Source organism: Magallana gigas, chromosome 2, assembly GCF_963853765.1.
Source record: "Magallana gigas chromosome 2, xbMagGiga1.1, whole genome shotgun sequence".
NCBI classification, from domain to species: Eukaryota; Metazoa; Mollusca; class Bivalvia; order Ostreida; family Ostreidae; genus Magallana; species Magallana gigas.
This window is the reverse complement of record NC_088854.1, coordinates 26,295,588-26,313,342: the sequence shown is the minus strand read 5'-3', so window position 1 is coordinate 26,313,342 and position 17,755 is coordinate 26,295,588. Positions and strand designations below refer to the sequence as shown.

Genomic DNA, 17,755 nt, shown 5'->3' with positions numbered 1-17,755 from the left:
TGGAAACTCTGATAGCCAGTATTCGTTATATCAGAACTGATACATTGCACTTCACATGTATTCAAGCATTCATCTCTGTCTCTGTCTCTGTCTCTGTCTCTCTCTCTCTCTCTCTCTCTCTGAGAGACAATTAGCGGATCTATAAGGGAGGGGGGGTATATATGGACCCTTAAAAAAATCGTAATACATGCGTATGCCCTCCCCCTCCCCCAACAAACCTAAGTATTCCTCGGACCACTCCCATCCCCCTGGTAAAAAAAAAATTCTGGATCTGCGCATGGCATTTTCCAGAAAAAAAAACTATCTCAGGGAAATATCAAATAAACAGGACAAAACAATGAATGTAAAAGTTTGTCATCTTCCCGGAATTTTATATGCCTACCATCAACGATCAACAAAATTAGAGTGATTCCCCTTTGACTAGTATTGCTCAATCTTTGTTGTGGTTCGAAGTTTCAACTTATTTCGTCATGTTTTATGTTGAATATATTTTATATGAATTTTGATTTCGGCCAGATGCTGAATTAAGGATGTGTTGATCATTTAAAAACGTACATATTAAGAAAGATTCGGCGCCCTAACACTGTACAGTTGTTGCGCAGACTGTCAAAGTGTGGGCCTAGTCTAACACAGTTTCTGACATCAACAGTCTTTTCAACGTTTACAGCTTTAGGCAGGTATATAAAAACTGTGTTGTAGTCAATTCAAGATCAGTTAAAAGGTGAACGAGCTTGTTGTTTGTTTAGGTATTAGCAAATTTTATCTCATTATGCAGATACTTCCATGTACATGTAGCTGTATCTCAACGCTCCAATAAAATAAGTCTAAATATTGGAACATGGAAGAGAGTTCAGTGCCATCTCCTGAGCAGAGAGTCGCTGTCTCGGCCTCAGGTCCAAACCGTCAGTGTACAGAAACTTTCGGAGAGGACGATGGAGACAGAAACCTACCAGGCAGCGAACAAACACTGGACCCTGCTCTTCTGGAAATTAAACGTAAATGGGAATTGTAAGTAAATGCAAATGTTTTCTTGTAAAATTTACTTCATTTCAGTTCATGCTGCATGCACATTTCAGGGTAATTTATCGTTTTAAATGATAAATGTATCAGTGTACAGAAACATGATATTTTGTATCATCTATTTTACATTTTAAAATATCAAATTAACTACTGTAGGGATATATCATTTAAAGCATATTCTCAATTGTTCCTAGTTTTTATATATGAATATACTGGCATGCGACCAGTTCTCGCCGAGTACCATTTCTCGCCAGCACATTGTGACGTCATTTTATCAACACATAAAATTAAAGACGAAAAATGACGTCACAATGTACTGGCGAGAAATGGTACTCGGCGAGAACTGGTCGCATGCCAGTATAGTTGTATACCTTCCAAAAATATGTAATTTTTAACCCCAAGTCTTAAATTTTTAACCTAGTTTTAATCATGTAAATTTTAGAGAGCAGAAGGAATTAAAGAAAAAGATTAGCTTAGAGGATGACAGTAATGTAAAGAAGATGATATCAAATCCAGACTCAGACACATTCTATGTAGGGGGAATGGACATTTCTTTTGTCAAAGGGGATGACGTCAATGCATGTGCAGCATTAGTTGTCTTCTCTTTTCCTGACCTTGAGGTAAAATTGTCAATTTTTTTAATATACATATATAGTAACATCGTACCCATTAACTTGTATATTATGCAATGGACACTTAAACTTTCATTGAAAATGTTATGATACTGTTAAACATGTGAAGTTCATTAGATGGCATATTGGACTGTGCTGTCAAAACATTTGCAAACAATGTCTTCTTATACATATATATTTGATTTCAACTCAATTAACTCACTGCAAAAGGTTTTATTCCAAAAAGTCTGAATTTCTTCTAGATACCAGGTGAAGCCCAAAACTTAGGCCCCCACCCCCTTCCACACCTACTAATACACAGCAAGAAAAGAAAGCATTCTATTGGACAAATTTAAAAGTAAATGAATACTTTGCATTTATACTTTATTATATATAATTATTATATACAGGTTGTGTATGAGGACTACCAAATGATCCAGCTTACCCAGCCTTATATTCCTGGGTTTCTGGCGTTCAGGGAGATGGATTTTATGATACAGTTGTATAACAATGTCAAGGAAAACAACACTCAATATACACCACAAGTAAGTACTGGCTGTTTAGATACCCTACTATATAAATGTGTAAGGAGATCAAGTTGTGCATAATGGAAAAATTCTATGATATTTATTTCAATTTTTTAGGAGAGGGGGTTAGTGATAAACAAACTGATGAGATCGAGTCCTGTTAAATACATGTAATATGCATGTACTTTTTCATTTCTAAAGTATTTTCTTGATTACAGGTCATCATGGTAGATGGAAATGGAATTTTGCACCCAAGAGGTAAACAGATTTTGTTGGTAGTATTGTGAATAATGTGTGATATGATAATTGGAATATTTTTGCTTAGTTTTTCATGTTTTTATGGGAACACCCAATTTTTCTACATTTTGAGATACATGTATTATGAAAACTCAAACGATTAAAAATTTAATTTGTTGTTTGAATTACTCTTATTTTTCATATTTGATATCTGTCATTGTTTTCTGTAAAGCAAAGTTCTTTTGACTTTTTCCTGTCACAATAGGAGTGGGGTCAGCCTGTCATCTTGGAGTTTTGCTGGATGTTCCGTGCTTAGGAGTGGCAAAAAATCTATTCCATATAGAGAATGACATTGACAGGAATGAAGAACACATGGAACAGGTACATTTTTTCATCACCCATTTCAGATGGTACATGTACAATATATTTTCAAACATTTAAAAAAAAAATACTCTTTGGATGTACCCGGTACATGCATTGAAAATATATGTTCTTGGGTGGAGACAGTATACTCATTAATTATAGAAAGTGTTTTGTTCTATCTTCTTTGTTAGATTGCAAGTTTGAAACAGAGTGGAGACACTTTTCCTTTAATCGGATCGTCATCAGGAATTACATATGGAAAGGTTGGTATATGAAGAGAATTGCTACATGTAATTGATATCTATTACTTGTATTTACATGTATGGAAACACAGTCTACGGTCCTATAGATAAGATTGTTCCTCTTGTTTAGACATAGTTGATATGAATGTAAATCCATTAGAATTCTATAGGACTATACCAAAATCAGATTACCCGAGGAAAATATCTTTTCGATGAAAATTATGTACCAAATTCTGAAAATTTAATATTATCCTTAACTCTATTGAAATGTGAAAACCTGTACTATTTTCTATTAAAAACAATTTTTTTTATTTTGCAAATACACATATACTGCATGTACTTTTGCTGGTCATGAGAAATGTGTACAAGCCCCAGACTGCTGAGATGTCACTGAATATTGTATTGCCTGGAAACTATATGTGTATGTGATTTGCGTATTGATACACTTAATATCTCAGAATCATTGGACGCGTGGGGCTTTGTTTTATTTACAGGCCCTAAAAAGTTGTGAAAAAGCCACAAAACCAGTGTATGTTTCACCAGGACATAAGATCAGCATAGACTCGGCCACAGAACTAGTTCACCGGTGCAGTAAATACAGGGTCCCAGAACCCATCCGTCAGGTAAACCCTAGACCCACTGATTCAGTTTGACTTTAATATTGCAATGCCAGTAATTTGTGTTTTTTTTTAAACTGGGTTCTATAGGATATTTTAATTTAATTCATTTTTATAAATAAATGACTGTACAACATCAAATACAAAATGAATATGGTACATGTACTGTACAAAGACTAAATCAAACATCAAGCAAATTTGTATATAACGTAATATTAAAAATTTACCTGGTAATTTGAATTTGTTTCCACCTAACCAGGTTGATTTAATATTCAGTCATGGTTTAAAGTCAGATGAGAATTAGTTGGTTACCAAAAAATTATATCAACCATGTAGTTCAGCAACAAATTATCTCCCAATTAATTTCAACCCAGATATCATACTTTTTTTTATTCTTACATTTACCTGATGTGTTCTTGCAGGCTGACTTAAATTCCAGAGAGTATCTGAGAGTCAATTTCAAAGACAGTTCTTAGTGATATACAGAGAAAAAAGTGCACATTTGATGTCATTGGCTGAATATTTTTAAACCATGATCATATTAAAATATGATACGTTGTTCAAAAGGAATAGATGCTTTACAAATGTTTTTTAAGTATGTGGAGTTCTTGGTGGTATTATTTTAATAATTATATATAGTTTACTTACAGTAGTATGTATGATGTGATATACCGGTAAATGTCATTATCTATAAGCTGCATGTGATAAAAAAACTTTTTATATGCTAGCTCTTTATGACAGAGAAATTTTATGTTCCTTCACAAAATTTGCATCTGTCCAAAATAAACTGTGATGTAGAAATGATTCATTTCAACTTTGAAATGAAAATTGTGATTTGTATGCTGTTATTGTATTGGAGACGTATACGTGTTAACTGGTACTGTAAATTCCTAATTAAACGCGAGGAATTAATATCTGCGTAAAATTGTGAGAAGCATCCTTCGCGGACTTTAAAATCTGAGAGTTGAAAACTATATGAAATAAGGAGAAACATTCCACGTTTGATATTCTCACGATTTGATACAAACCAGAGGGATCACGGAATTAAGTACTCGCGTAATATAAGGAATTTACAGTATACATGTATTTATGATTGTGATTTTTGTAATTATGTGATATACATTAATTGATATATTTATCATACCAATTTTATAATATCTACTGTAACACTTTTTATATGCTACAGAATTACAATGATCCAGTGCCCTGACTCATTATGTAAATACCAGGTACTGGTATTCTCTCACAAAGTTATATACTACAATGTGTGTATGGATATATGACATATGATCTCAGGTTATGTAAATTATTCAGCTGCATGATATATATTTTATTCATATATTTAAAATGAAGTGCTCAGAGTTTATCAATCTTAATACATGTATATTATTTTTAATGGAAGCTAGTTGTTTATACATATGCAAATCCATCCAAAAGGCATTCCAAACAATTTGTTTTTCTTGTTTATCTTGTGATGCATTTTAAAATTATTAATCCATTACATCTTATTATATTAAATCATTTTTAATTGTGGAAAAGACATTGAAATATTTTTAGCTCACCTGAAAATGGCACATCTTTTTGTTACTTGATGTGGCTCAGGTGAGTAATGTGGCTCCTGGGCCTCTTTTTTTATAGTTTGTCAAAAAACTAGACTGAGTAAATCAGTTGGACACGAAATATGCAGATAATAAATGATATAGAATCATTTAATTTTATTTGTTATATCAAAAGAGGGAGGTAAAAAGGCAAAGGAGTATGCACTTTTTGGAGAAAGAAAAGATCAGTTTTGGCTCCAATGCTACAAAATGTAAATTTTCTCCTGACGTCAAACCACGACCCTGGATCAATGATAGGGCTACTCAAGAGGCAGGGTTCTCCCTGACCCGTTTTACTTTGTACCACTACTACAGTTTTATTAAAAAGTAAAAATACTTAAAGGTACAGCTAAATGTCTCTGCCCTGTCCATGTACATGGCAGTAACATTTTAAGCTCACCTGAGCCAAAGGCTCAAGTGAGCTTTTCTGATCCCAATTTGTCAGTTGTCTGTCGTTATTGTCGTCGTTGTTAAAAACTTTTCACATTCATCTTCTTCTCAAGAACCACTGGGCAGATTTCAACCAAATTTGGCACAAAGCACCACTAGCTCTCTTTAAAGGGGAGATAATTGAGAGTTATTGAAAATGTGTTGGTATTTTTCAAAAATCTTCTTCTCAAAAACTATTCGGCCTGAAAAGCTTAAACTTGAGTAGAGGCATCCTCAGGTAGTGTAGATTCAAGTTTGTTCAAATCATGGTCCCCGGGGGTAGGGAGGGGCACCAAGAGGGGGATTATTTTTTACATAGGAATATATAGAGAAAAATCTTTAAAAATCTTCTTCTTAAAAACTACCAGGCCAGAAAAGCTAAAATTAAAACGGAAGCATCCTCAGGTAGTGTAGATTCAAGGTTGTTCAAATCATGGTCCCCGGGGGTTAGGGTGGGGCCACAGTTGGGGGATCAATTTTTATACAGGAATATACAGAGAAAATCTTTTAAAAAATTTCTTTTAAAAACTATTAGGCCAAGAAACCTCAAATTGGCGGGTAACCATCCTCAGATATGTAGATTCGAGTTTGTTCAAATCATGGTCCTTGGGGGTAGGGCAGGGCCACAATGGGGGATAAATTTTTATATATAGAGAAAATCTTCTTCTCAAAACTATTAGGCCAGGAAAGCCCAAATTTGAGTGGAAGCATCCCCAGATCGTATAGATTCAAGTTTGTTCAACTAATAGTCCAGGAGTAGGGTAAGGTCACAATGGAGGATGAATTTTTGCATAGGAATATATAGAAAAAATCTTTAAAAATCTTCTTTTTAAAGACTATTTGGCCAGAAAAGCTTAAACTTGTGTAGAGGCATCCTCGGGTAGTGTAAATTCAAGTTTGCAAAATCACAGTCCCTAGTGGTAGGGTGAGGCCATGATGGCAGTTTGAGTTTTTACATAGGAATAGATAGAGAAAATCTTTAAAAATATTCCGGGAAAGTTTTCGGTCCAAAACTCAGTATCGGTACTTAGTGTAAAAGCACAGGTTATGCAGATTTAAGTTTGATGAAACCATGATTCCCTAGAGAAAAGTGGGGCCACGAAATGGGGGGGGGGGGGGGGTATATAGGAATAGAGAAAAATCTTCTTACAGGTACAACAACAAAAGGGGCTTGGTATTTACCAAAAAAAAAAAGGTGGATAAAAATTGGCAGATTTTCATTTTTTTTTTAGCAAGATCTACTGTACTTAGTTGTCAAGATGTTTTGATACTGTTAAGGCAATTGTTGCTCAGGTGAGCGATGTGGCCCCTGGGCCTCTTGTTAATAATGGAAACTTCTAAGAGATGCTGATGTTTTCATGTATATCAGAAAGAGTTTGGCCAAAGCCTTTTCCCATGATTTGCCGGCCCTACTCTGTGGGCACCCTGTAGTGAGCACCGTTTGTCCATCCTCCTGTCCATTTAACATCACTTGCCTATATAAAGCATATTTTCTCTCTTCTTGTCCAATCTGGCTCATATTTCATGCATCAACAGTCCTTATGGGTAAAGTGTGCTGTGACCCTTAAGTTTCATAGCCAAAGGTCAAGGTCCCATTTTTCAGACCATATCTCTCCCCTCGACTCCATTCTGGCTGACACGTCAAACAAAGAGTGCTTTCTTGGCCCCATTGTCACCCAACTATTCAAGTCACTCAACTCAGTCCACAACTTAATTCAAATTTGAGGTCAAATCTCAGAATTGAGGCTGAGTATTGATTTGAGGAGGAAAGTTGGTGGCGGCTGGGCCAGTATAGGCTGTTCAAATGACCTGGAACTAAGTTACTAGGTCAAAGGTGAAGGTTCATTGCATTAAAATCTGGTTTTGGTCCATATTATTTCTCTCTTTGAACTAATCTTATATTCTGACTATCAATAGACTGCTTGTAGGTACATGTGTGGGAGGTGCATTTACTTTGAAGCAAGTTTCTATGTCTAATGTCAAGGTCATAGAAGACCTCTAATTAAAATCCTTGTCCAGACTGTATTTTTTTCTCCCTTTGGACCTATCTGCCTTTTTGCACAGGGGATGTGCAATGGTCTTGGAATTGATTTTTTTTATCAGAGGTTAAGGTACATGTACATAAGAAAAGTCCTCTATAATGCTTTTCATCCTAATGTTCTTTAATAAACTAGGGTCCTATGATTTCTGCTCCTTCAAAGCCAGAGTATTGCAATGTAACAACGAAAAAAATAGAAATACAAAACTTGCCTATAGAATTATAACTCTGCATACAATGGATGGACAAACTTATACTTGTACATACTAGTAGTGGATCAGAGGATGTTACTTTTAACTCCAAGTCTTCATGTTTTTGGCAATTTTTCTTTAATCTACCCATCATTTATATCAATTAAGGTTCATTTGTCTCTATTAGTTTCTGGGATAATGAAAAAGAAATGCAGATTTTTCCAAACATTTATTTTTCATACAATTAAAGAATAAATACTCTATTGGATATCTTCATTAAAGCATCAATGTCAAGTACATTTAAATGTATGTCTGTAAACCCTGTAGATAAATGCATGTGAATGAAAATTGGTGTTTATATAGGTGTGGAATATGGAAAAAAGTACCCATCAGATCAGAGTGCATATAACAAATCTATTCTATGATACAATAAAGAAAGATCTATCATATTATATGCAACTGATAAAAGAATTTTTTTTTTTACAGATAAACTGGAAAAATATTTTACACATAACATATACAGGAATAGCAGCAACATGGGTAGAAAAATCCTAATTGTCTTTTTAAAAAAAAAAAAGGTATCAACACTATGTACAGTTCATTGTACACAAAACATTTTTTTCACATTTTTATACACACTTTCAAAACACAGAGACAATTTACATCATAAATAAATTGCACCAAAGTTATGGTCAATATTCTTGTTAATATCACAAAAAATTTTTAAACATTAATAATTAACATTACATTTGTATTTTCACAATCTCCCTTTTTAAATATGAACTTTGAAAACTAAAGTTGAATCAATTTCTGTATACATGTACATACATGTAGTAATCTACTGTTTCGTACCACTTTTAGCTTCATACTTATGTGTTTTCCTAAATATTGCTTTCAATTTTTTAAAATTTCCTTATCAGTTTTAAAAATTTTTGTTAACCACATAGAAATTCTACCCCAAGTTCTGATTAATAACAATGTTTATATTTTTGATATTTGCCTGTATCATATATTCATAACTAAATATGGATGTCAAAACAAAACCTAAATCACACTTGCAACATACAAAGTAGAAAATTCTTGTATCAGTCTTTGGTTTTAAAGATTTTTTTTTCAGACATAATCATGTAAATTTTTAGTCCCGCAAAATTGGGTCTCGGAATTAGAGAGAAAATTTATAAGAAGACTCTAATGGCTAAATAAAGTGTCATAAAAATAGAAAGACATTCAACAAAAACCTGAGTTCAAAGTACAGGAAGAAATGGTAAATACAAATGCATAATAACTATATTGGGCCACTAATCTAAAAAAAATTTGCTGTCATCTCTTGACAATCTACTGTGGTTTCATCAATATTTGTTGAATACAAATTTTTGTGGATTTCGTTGTAAAGTTGATCCACGAAATTAAATGTTCATTGAAGTTCAATATCAACTAACATTTTGTATTGATAGGATCATTGGCCATGAAATTACGTATCCTTGAAATGGTGGTTTTCAGAAAATCCACAAAAATTGATACCCACAAAAATTAATGAAACCACAGTATTAAAATGAGAACATGTAGCATTAACATGAAGCTTAGATTTTTAATGCATATTCTGAACGTGGTTTTCTTTTCTAAATACAGCTGTTTGCAGGTCTATTTTTTAATAAATTAAATGGTCAAAGATCATATTTTTCACACTTTTAAAAAAAATTCACATACTGAGATGTAAGGGGCAAACAAACATTCTTTTAATTAAAGATGATCTTAAATTTACTTTTACATACAGAGCATGTATGGATTACATTCTTGCAGGTCAATTCATGTACCTGTTTATAACAACAGAAGCAATATGGCTTGTATGTGCAATATTTTTTGTTCATACCATCATTTAACAACCAACTGAACAGCACATTGATATCTAATGGTGTACATATATTATACATACACACATACATCCTTATTTAAATTTCAATATCTATTAATTTCAAATTGATTTTTAAGTAGAAAGCAAAAAACATCACAGAAAGTCCTCATAAATCAACAGTGCATCCTACTACACTATCACTACTTGTACATGTGCTGCACATGCATTTGATGCATACTTATCTTATAGAAAAAAAAATGTTGTTGTTGTTAGTCATTCAAAACATTAGAGGGAAATTGTTTTGATGAAATAAAGGAGAAGTCTTGAAGAAACTTGATAATCACAACACCCTAATGATCCGAAATGTTGGGGCAACACTTGGGAATGATAGGCATCGATTGGTCATTGTTGACTATCTCACAATACTGTATAGCTCTTCATTATGCATGCTTGTTGGTCAATGGTCAAGCCATGTTGAATCCACCATTCTCATGAGTTCCATAACCTCTTGGTTTCTCTAAAGTAAAGAGAGACAACTTCAATTGTTAATAAAATACATGGTACACTGAAAAATATTCTGCATTGGCAGACTAATTTACTGGTGAAAATTTTTATGGATAAAATAAATCAGAATCTTTGCTTTTTTTATTCAAAGAAAATATTTAATACCATTCAAATGAACATGGAAATAACAAATAATGACATTTAGCTCCATGTATATGAATTAAGGCCATATAACAGAATCATAATGATGGAGTTGTGAATGAGGTACATGTATTGTAATATACATGTAGCAACAATACTTCAGTTTTATTTTCAATTGTGTAAGAGCAAAAAACAAAAAAGGGAGGAAGTAGCAGTAGTATGTGACACACCTTTCAATAAGATTGCAGAGTACATTGAGTCTAAATCTTGATCTTGTTTCCTATTCAAATATAGAATTCATGCGTATAATACAAATGTATGTGTACACTAGGATCTTGTTATATTACATAATTTGGCTTTATAACATGCACATGCAGACATATCTAATTTAATATTGGTTCGAAATAGAATAACCAAAGACGTGTACCGTAATTAAAAGGATATAGCAGTGACAATGTTAGGACATTTTAATTATTGAGGGTCAGAGGTTTTTCCTGGAATTTATTAAACTCAGAAATCTAACTAATATACATGCTTAAGAAAGCATGAGGGTTGCATCTTTTAAGAACACATGCTTAACAAAATTAAATGCAAAAGGCATGCTACTATCTTGTTAATGCAAAAGGCATGCTTACTCATATAATCTATTGGAAATGAATCTTGTTTTCTGTTGCTTTGTCAAAATGTATATTCATTACTCCACATGGACTATACTCTCTAGTGCACTAAACATTGTTACACTATTTACCAAGTGGTTTCAATGCTGGTTGTTTAAACATCGTTACATTTACATGCAAAATGAAGTTACATGTACCTCGGTACTTGTGGTTAAACGGATTACACATGCAAGAGCAAGAACGTGACTGTACAACCTACTTTCCATGATTAAGGTCACTCCTTGTCATTAATTAGATGTTGTTGACTTGACCCAGAAAACAGGGCACCTAAAACCAGTCAGATTACACCATCCAGTTACCAAATTTTACAAAGAGGATCACTTACATATTAACAGGTCTGATCTATTTGTGTAGTAAAACGATTACAGAACAAAAATTATAATTTTTCAGCCACTAGCTGCTCTATGAAGTACACATAGCATTTAAAATAGCTATACATGTATACCACAATTGCATTTCTTTATAAAACTATTTTTTATTAACTTTCTTTATAACATTTAAAAATTTGGTATTTCATGTAGCAGAATTATATTCTTGAATATCATTTCAGAAATTCTATTGTGAAACTTGGTAATTTGAACTGAACTTCAGTGACACTTTTCAGTCAGCCAAGCATTAATTTAGTATTAGAGATGTTATTTTGTGAGGGAACAAATGTGTGTCACAAATGATGATTTCACAGCATAAGATACATAATTTAAAAGCTCTTCATAACCTACTGCAGAGCAGTTTTTTTTAGCTGGCTGGTACATGTAATTTAGGCAATCAATGTTGAATAATTTGTAGCCTTAAAAATGTTTAAGCTCTCAAGAAAAAAACTGGCCTAATTCACTATCACCAATATCATCATTGTGAAAATTACAGTAGAAACTTATCTTTCTTGCTAAAATCGTATTAGCCAAATATTACACCAGCCAGTAGAAAAACTGCTAATGGTAAATAAACGAAAAACAAAACTGTTCCTCACCTCCTCCGTCTGATTCACCCTCCTCCATCCACCGCTGCCGGTCGGCTAGGAGGCCGTCCGAGTCTAGATCTATCGTCCTGGTGGGATACGTTATACCGTCACCAGCACTGTAAACATAGAGCAACCACGGGTTCAGCCACAAGTTATTGTTGTTAGAGGCATGCTTTCCATCAATTTAACACATGTCAGTAAAGCTCCTTACTAAGTTCAATCTATAGGCTTATAGATAAATCGTTAGTTGAGAAAATAATAGCAAATAACAATAATCTAGCCCTCTTCCTTTCTTTTTTGATGTCATTCTCAAGAAAACGTCTGATTAAAAAAATTAGAAAAGTTACTTTATTGCAGCTAGAAAAAACCTTTTAATGCACACAACAATGGAAAAAATATGTTCCATTAATGGTAGGTATTGATACTGATTAAGGGAAACAAACATTGAAGGGTTAGATATGTAACACTGGTTTAGATACAGTTGTACAACAATTGGTCAAGCACTGCTGGGTGTGTCCCTTCCACACTAGAACAGTAACTGTCTTCTTATAAAGTTACAACTAATACATGGGAAAATAGAAGAGAGAGAAAAGAAGAAGAGGGTGTTATACATAAGATTAGTTATCTATTTTCAAGAAAAAAGAAAATCTAGACAACTTTAAAAACGGCTATACATTTAGATACCAAAATTAAGAAGGCTGGATAGTCTCGGCCATTTTTAGACTCTACCAATCTTTATGAGAAGAACCATCACAAGCCAACTTAATTCTGATTTCTGAATTTCATTGTTTTTCAGCTGAATTATTTAACTACCAAAATGAAGAGATGGCATATGACTTTTTCTATCCACAGATTTTTTAATCAACTGATGACTGGATATTTTTTTTAACCAACATGCATCACATTATCTTTGGACTATCTGAAGATGATTCTGTATTGTAAATATCACTTTCAGTTTTATCACAATAAAACCATTCATCATTTTCTTACATGAGCAACATTATAATATGCGTGACTTCAAAATCAATAGTGGTTCATATGTACAGTACAAACATCCAAGTACCTGTAGTAGTGAGGTTAAAGTTAAGAAAAATTTGAAAGCATGCCTCTAAAAATTTACTACTAACACAACTAAAATAATCATTCTACAAAGAAATCAAATGAAAAACCTTGGAATGTCTAATAAAACAAAGATGTACAAAGAACAAAAAATGTTTTTTTTCTTCATTTCTCAAGAAATACTAACATCAATTTCACATAGCTCATTAACAAGGTTACATGTATAAAAAATAAGAGGAAAAAAAACAGTTTGAAATAAATAAGAAGAGAGATTGTCCCAGGATAAAGCCAGTTATATATACGGTATATATTTTTTTTTCAGTGGAAATACAGACAATTCTGGTATACGTGACAATAGCCAACACTTTTAGACATGCAAGAGGTCTAACCTGGGAGCGGGTGTCTCCCCCATAGTTTGGTATGAATTGTTACTGTTAGCCTGCAGATTGTTTCGAGTGGGAAAGGACACCCCATCAGTCTCACTGAAGGAACAGTACACACAGTCAGACATTCCTCAAAATGTTCAAGTGCATGTCAGATTTCAAATGATACAAAATGCAAGAGCTGAAAATACTTTATCACAAAAGGATGGTGAAAGATTCATCATTTTACAGTGCAAACTTTCATTATTTTTTCAAGACATCAATTCTCAGACATAGAGATATTTTGGAAAGAAGAAGATTGGAATTTGAACTCAAGCAGTAAATTAGAACAAGTATAGAAATTTGTCAAGATTTCTTTAACCTTTTCTTGGTTTTAATGAACAAACCTTGTTCAAGATTTTTATGGAATGCTGAAATTTCAAAGGAAGAAGCATTACCTTGTAAAAACTGGTATAAACCATAATTTCCTATCTACACCAAACACCTCTGTAAAATTGTTGAATTTTCCCAGACTGAATCCATTTTTATCTGGACCAGACTGAAATATAGGAGCTCTGAAGGATTCTGAAAAAATAATTAGAGACACATATATATAAATATTTACATTTTCAACTGTCCTTGTCTGTGATAACATTGCGAATCAATTTTGGACCCTAAAACCCAATAACTTCATAAAACATGAGTGACACAAAATGGGTGTGTCTTATAGCATAATCGAAAAACGGTATTGGCTGCGCCGCGTAGTAATACATAGCATGTGGTACATAAAAAAGATAGTGGTTCTAAAATAATGTTGTTTTAAAGTGTACAAATTGGAAATAATATAAAACTAAGTAATAAGGAATCATTTTTTGAATATTATGAGGTGATAATTTCGGTCGAAGCGTGGTCAAATCTATCATAAAGCCCTTAGGGCTTTATTGGATTTGACCATGCCCGACCGAAATTACTTATGTACTTGCAAGTTCAAAGATTCAACATCATTTCAGCAATCATTTACTATGAGAGTTAACGTTTGAGCACTTTATAATAATTATCCACATAATGAATAAAATAATGCACACATCATGTGTGAACTACATGTAATGATCTTATCAAACAGTGTTTGTCCCTATTCATATTCAAAAAAGACAAATTTTGGATGAAAGTATACTTTGGGTTTTTTTTTATGTGAATATACATGTAAATACAAAATAGATGATTTTAGCCTTGTAGTGCTCATACATTTGATTTAATAGGTGCATGTTACAGTTATCTCTTACCTAGAGTCGATCTATTACTAGCTGTTAAATAGCAGTGGTAACCAAACAGAGATATAAGACTTATTCCAAACATCACAGCAACAAAGAACAAAAACAATATATGGAAATGACCCATGTCTTTGGAAACTCCACTCTGCAACAAAAAGAAACAAAATATGTTTATAAAACTTGAAAGCACTGTTAATACCATTGAAAGGAAGTTTATTTACATGAGAGATGCAGATTTTTTAATTTCAAGTGCATCTGCAGGCTTTATCATCATGCATTCAACAATTTGCAGAAATGTAGAAATATATATAATGCATATGGAATAGTTATGGTTCACCTTCCAAAATAATATAAAATATTGTAAACTAGTCGCTGAAACATATGTACAGTACAGCAGTCCATATCCCAAAAACAGCACAAAGTACTTGTAGTTGGAAAATCCTACACAGTTATTGACCCTGCAAAGAAAAAGAAAGGTATTGTAAACCAAGAACCGGTACATGTACATGTTTTGTATGCATGTAAGCAACGTCTTCACGCTTATATTTATTGCGCAAAGAAAATATAAACCCTTAAATTAACATGCATAAAAATTGAGTATAATATTATATACCCATAATTCATGTAACTTCTTTGTTGCTCTTTTTCAATAATAGAAATCAATATTAACAATTTAATTTTCATGCCATTCTTTTAACAAAGTCTGCCTATGATGAAATTGGAATTTTATTCCTTTTGGATTTCCATTACACATTTGAATAATTTTTTTTTTTACCATGGACAGTGGTGATCCATCTTGAGTACACATCTATAAATGGAAAAAAATTAATTGAAGTTGTATACATTACACAGAAAGTAAGATTCATTGCATATTACATTAAATAGAATCAAAGTGCACAATAACTTGCAGAGATTTCCTTTCCAATGATGTAATAAATTTGATCACGTCTTGATTGTCTGTATAACAAGAGATTGTTCTTCAAAGAATAGAAAGCATTTTGCAAACTTCTTCAGTACAGTTACTTACTGGCCACACACTGAGCAATGATGGCATCGGTCGGGCTTTATACATCGACACTTTTCACAGTATCTTGGACCTAAGTCAGAAAAGCATTTGTATATATTACAAGTTCTTACCAAAGACTTCATAACTACTCTGACATAAAAGAATATTGATACCCTTACAAGAAAATCTAAAATCTAATATTCTTATATATAGACAGGACCAGCCATTGACCTTTTTGCTACTGCTGTAATGCATTTGTGTAATGAAGCTTGATCATGCTAAAGCAAATTGCTCTCAAGATATTAGTCCAGGTAAACAATATATATGGTCTACCACAATTTCCAGTATCTTATGACTAACTCGTTTGATAACTTGCACTTACTGCCCGAATGTGTCCTATTCAGGACTGGTAACTCTTTGGCTGCATTGATTAAAACTGCTTTCTGTCCTTCCTCATTCTCCCTCGACATTCTGTCCACATCTGATTTTGACAAATAAAACTGAAAAGAAAATTTTATTACATTTCATCAAATGGAGAAAATCTTCTTGTAACACTGTTAATATGGACTGCAAATATCCTAACTGCACGATGAGTACAAAAAATATTAACTGGAGGCATCTAGCCCCTGAGATGCAAAACTTAAAGCAACTTCTACATAAGAAATATATCAAAATGTACCATAGTGAGAAAGCGAGACTAAGATGAAAAACAACATGATTTAAGTTTTATGGCCCCAGAGCTTGACTAATGACAATGACTCAGTTAATGTCTTGCCAAGTTTCTCACAATACACATTTTATTTTGAATTTGTTTCCTCAGATTTTATCATTTTAATACAAACCTGTCTTGGGACTGCCCCGCATGGAGTAAATATTGTTTTTCCATACGACCACATAAACAGGACAAGTATAGGATGGTAGATCAACAGATATATAACTGAAATAAAAAATATACTTTGACTCACACAGACGCTTGGAAAATGTCAAGCCTTAAAAATACTTTGTACGCTTTAATAGTTCATCTGTATCAAAATGCTAAATATAAGTGAAATGTAATGATACAAAAGGTAATACAAACCTTTCTCTGCTATACTAGGCACTGTGACTAAAATTAAAACAAAACAGTTGATTAGTAACATTAATTTAATAAAGAGCTTCTGCTCATGCTCAGCACATCCTTTGAAAGAAAGTTTTCAACAGTAAGTAACATTTTGCCTCGATTATGAACCAGAATGGTGAAAATTTCTTTTATATAATGGCCAGTGCGGTTGAACATAAATTAATTGGGCCTTATTTTGTGACTGATATAATATTATAAGTTCTTTCATTTGGCACTTGTTCATTACATGCTATACATTTTGGATAATTAAGACACATTCTACACTGTTTTAAGGTTTTTTGATGAGTTTGTTTGTGGCAGTGGAGTATTAAGGGAAAACACAAAAAATTGGGAAAGAAGGGAAGGATAAGATGTCTCTAATACATAAGGCAAATCAACTTATTCAATAAGTTCTCCTTATATCTATAATTGATTCTTACAACTTAGAATTCGGCAATGAATGCCAGTTATCCTCATAAATCAATAGATTTTGAAATACAGTAATGACTCTAGTTTTCTATGAGCTCTTTAACTTAGGAGAAAATCAATAATATTGTCAACATATCATTTTGTCGGCCTTTTTTATTATGTTATTTACCAATGACCATTGATGTATAAAAATGTCAAAATTTTAAAATTGTTTGCATACTTACAGATACACATTTGGACAACATATGCGTAGTATGACCATACAATAATGGCTGTAATAAATACAACAGGGATCCATCGTACAATATCACAACAAATTGTCAGTGCTCTGGGTGCCATTTTTACATAAATAATCTTCTTCCGGATATCACTGTGCTTTACGTCATCAATATGTGTGTTCTCACGAACAAGGACATTTCTCACACTGTAAAGCACATACACAAAAAATTTACCTTGAGACGATATAAAGAATTTGATTAAAAGTGAATCGATTGGTTTATTACACGTTTATACCTCAGGTATTG

General features: G+C 32.9%; 2 protein-coding genes across 15 annotated transcripts; one reads left to right on the top strand and one right to left on the bottom strand.

Moving 5' to 3' along the window:
- Positions 1-411: 411 nt before the first annotated feature.
- Positions 412-4,594, top strand: LOC105338745 (endonuclease V). Of its 3 annotated transcripts, none has more exons than XM_034446877.2 (9): positions 412-673; positions 776-1,008; positions 1,463-1,640; positions 2,042-2,176; positions 2,377-2,416; positions 2,661-2,776; positions 2,950-3,021; positions 3,495-3,623; positions 4,040-4,594. In XM_034446877.2, the coding sequence occupies exons 2-9, from the start codon at positions 839-841 to the stop codon at positions 4,091-4,093; spliced, it is 894 nt and encodes a 297-aa protein (XP_034302768.2). In that variant the 5' UTR covers positions 412-673; positions 776-838; the 3' UTR covers positions 4,094-4,594. The 3 variants fall into 3 exon arrangements, with proteins under 3 accessions (XP_034302768.2, XP_065931961.1, XP_011442291.3); XM_066075889.1 differs by having other exon boundaries at positions 412-677; positions 796-1,008; XM_011443989.4 differs by having other exon boundaries at positions 413-677.
- Positions 4,595-8,087: 3,493 nt separating this feature from the next.
- LOC105338746 (palmitoyltransferase ZDHHC15B) lies at positions 8,088-17,754 on the bottom strand. 12 transcript variants are annotated; one of them, XR_010710946.1, is made up of 14 exons: positions 17,456-17,591; positions 16,782-16,808; positions 16,546-16,640; positions 16,086-16,203; positions 15,725-15,794; positions 15,473-15,505; positions 15,035-15,155; positions 14,710-14,842; positions 13,885-14,011; positions 13,454-13,546; positions 12,015-12,121; positions 11,373-11,389; positions 10,601-10,650; positions 8,088-10,242 (listed from the first exon to the last, which is right to left on the bottom strand). XR_010710946.1 is itself a non-coding variant. In XM_011443991.4 (13 exons), exons 1-12 carry the CDS (start codon positions 17,568-17,570, stop codon positions 11,262-11,264), a joined length of 1,092 nt encoding a protein of 363 aa, XP_011442293.3. In that variant the 5' UTR covers positions 17,571-17,754; the 3' UTR covers positions 8,088-10,242; positions 11,247-11,261. The 12 variants fall into 12 exon arrangements, 9 of the variants coding, with proteins under 9 accessions (XP_011442293.3, XP_065931959.1, XP_065931958.1 ...); XR_002200744.3 differs by lacking the exon at positions 11,373-11,389 and adding an exon at positions 11,247-11,314; XR_010710947.1 differs by lacking the exon at positions 13,454-13,546.
- Position 17,755: the final 1 nt, after the last annotated feature.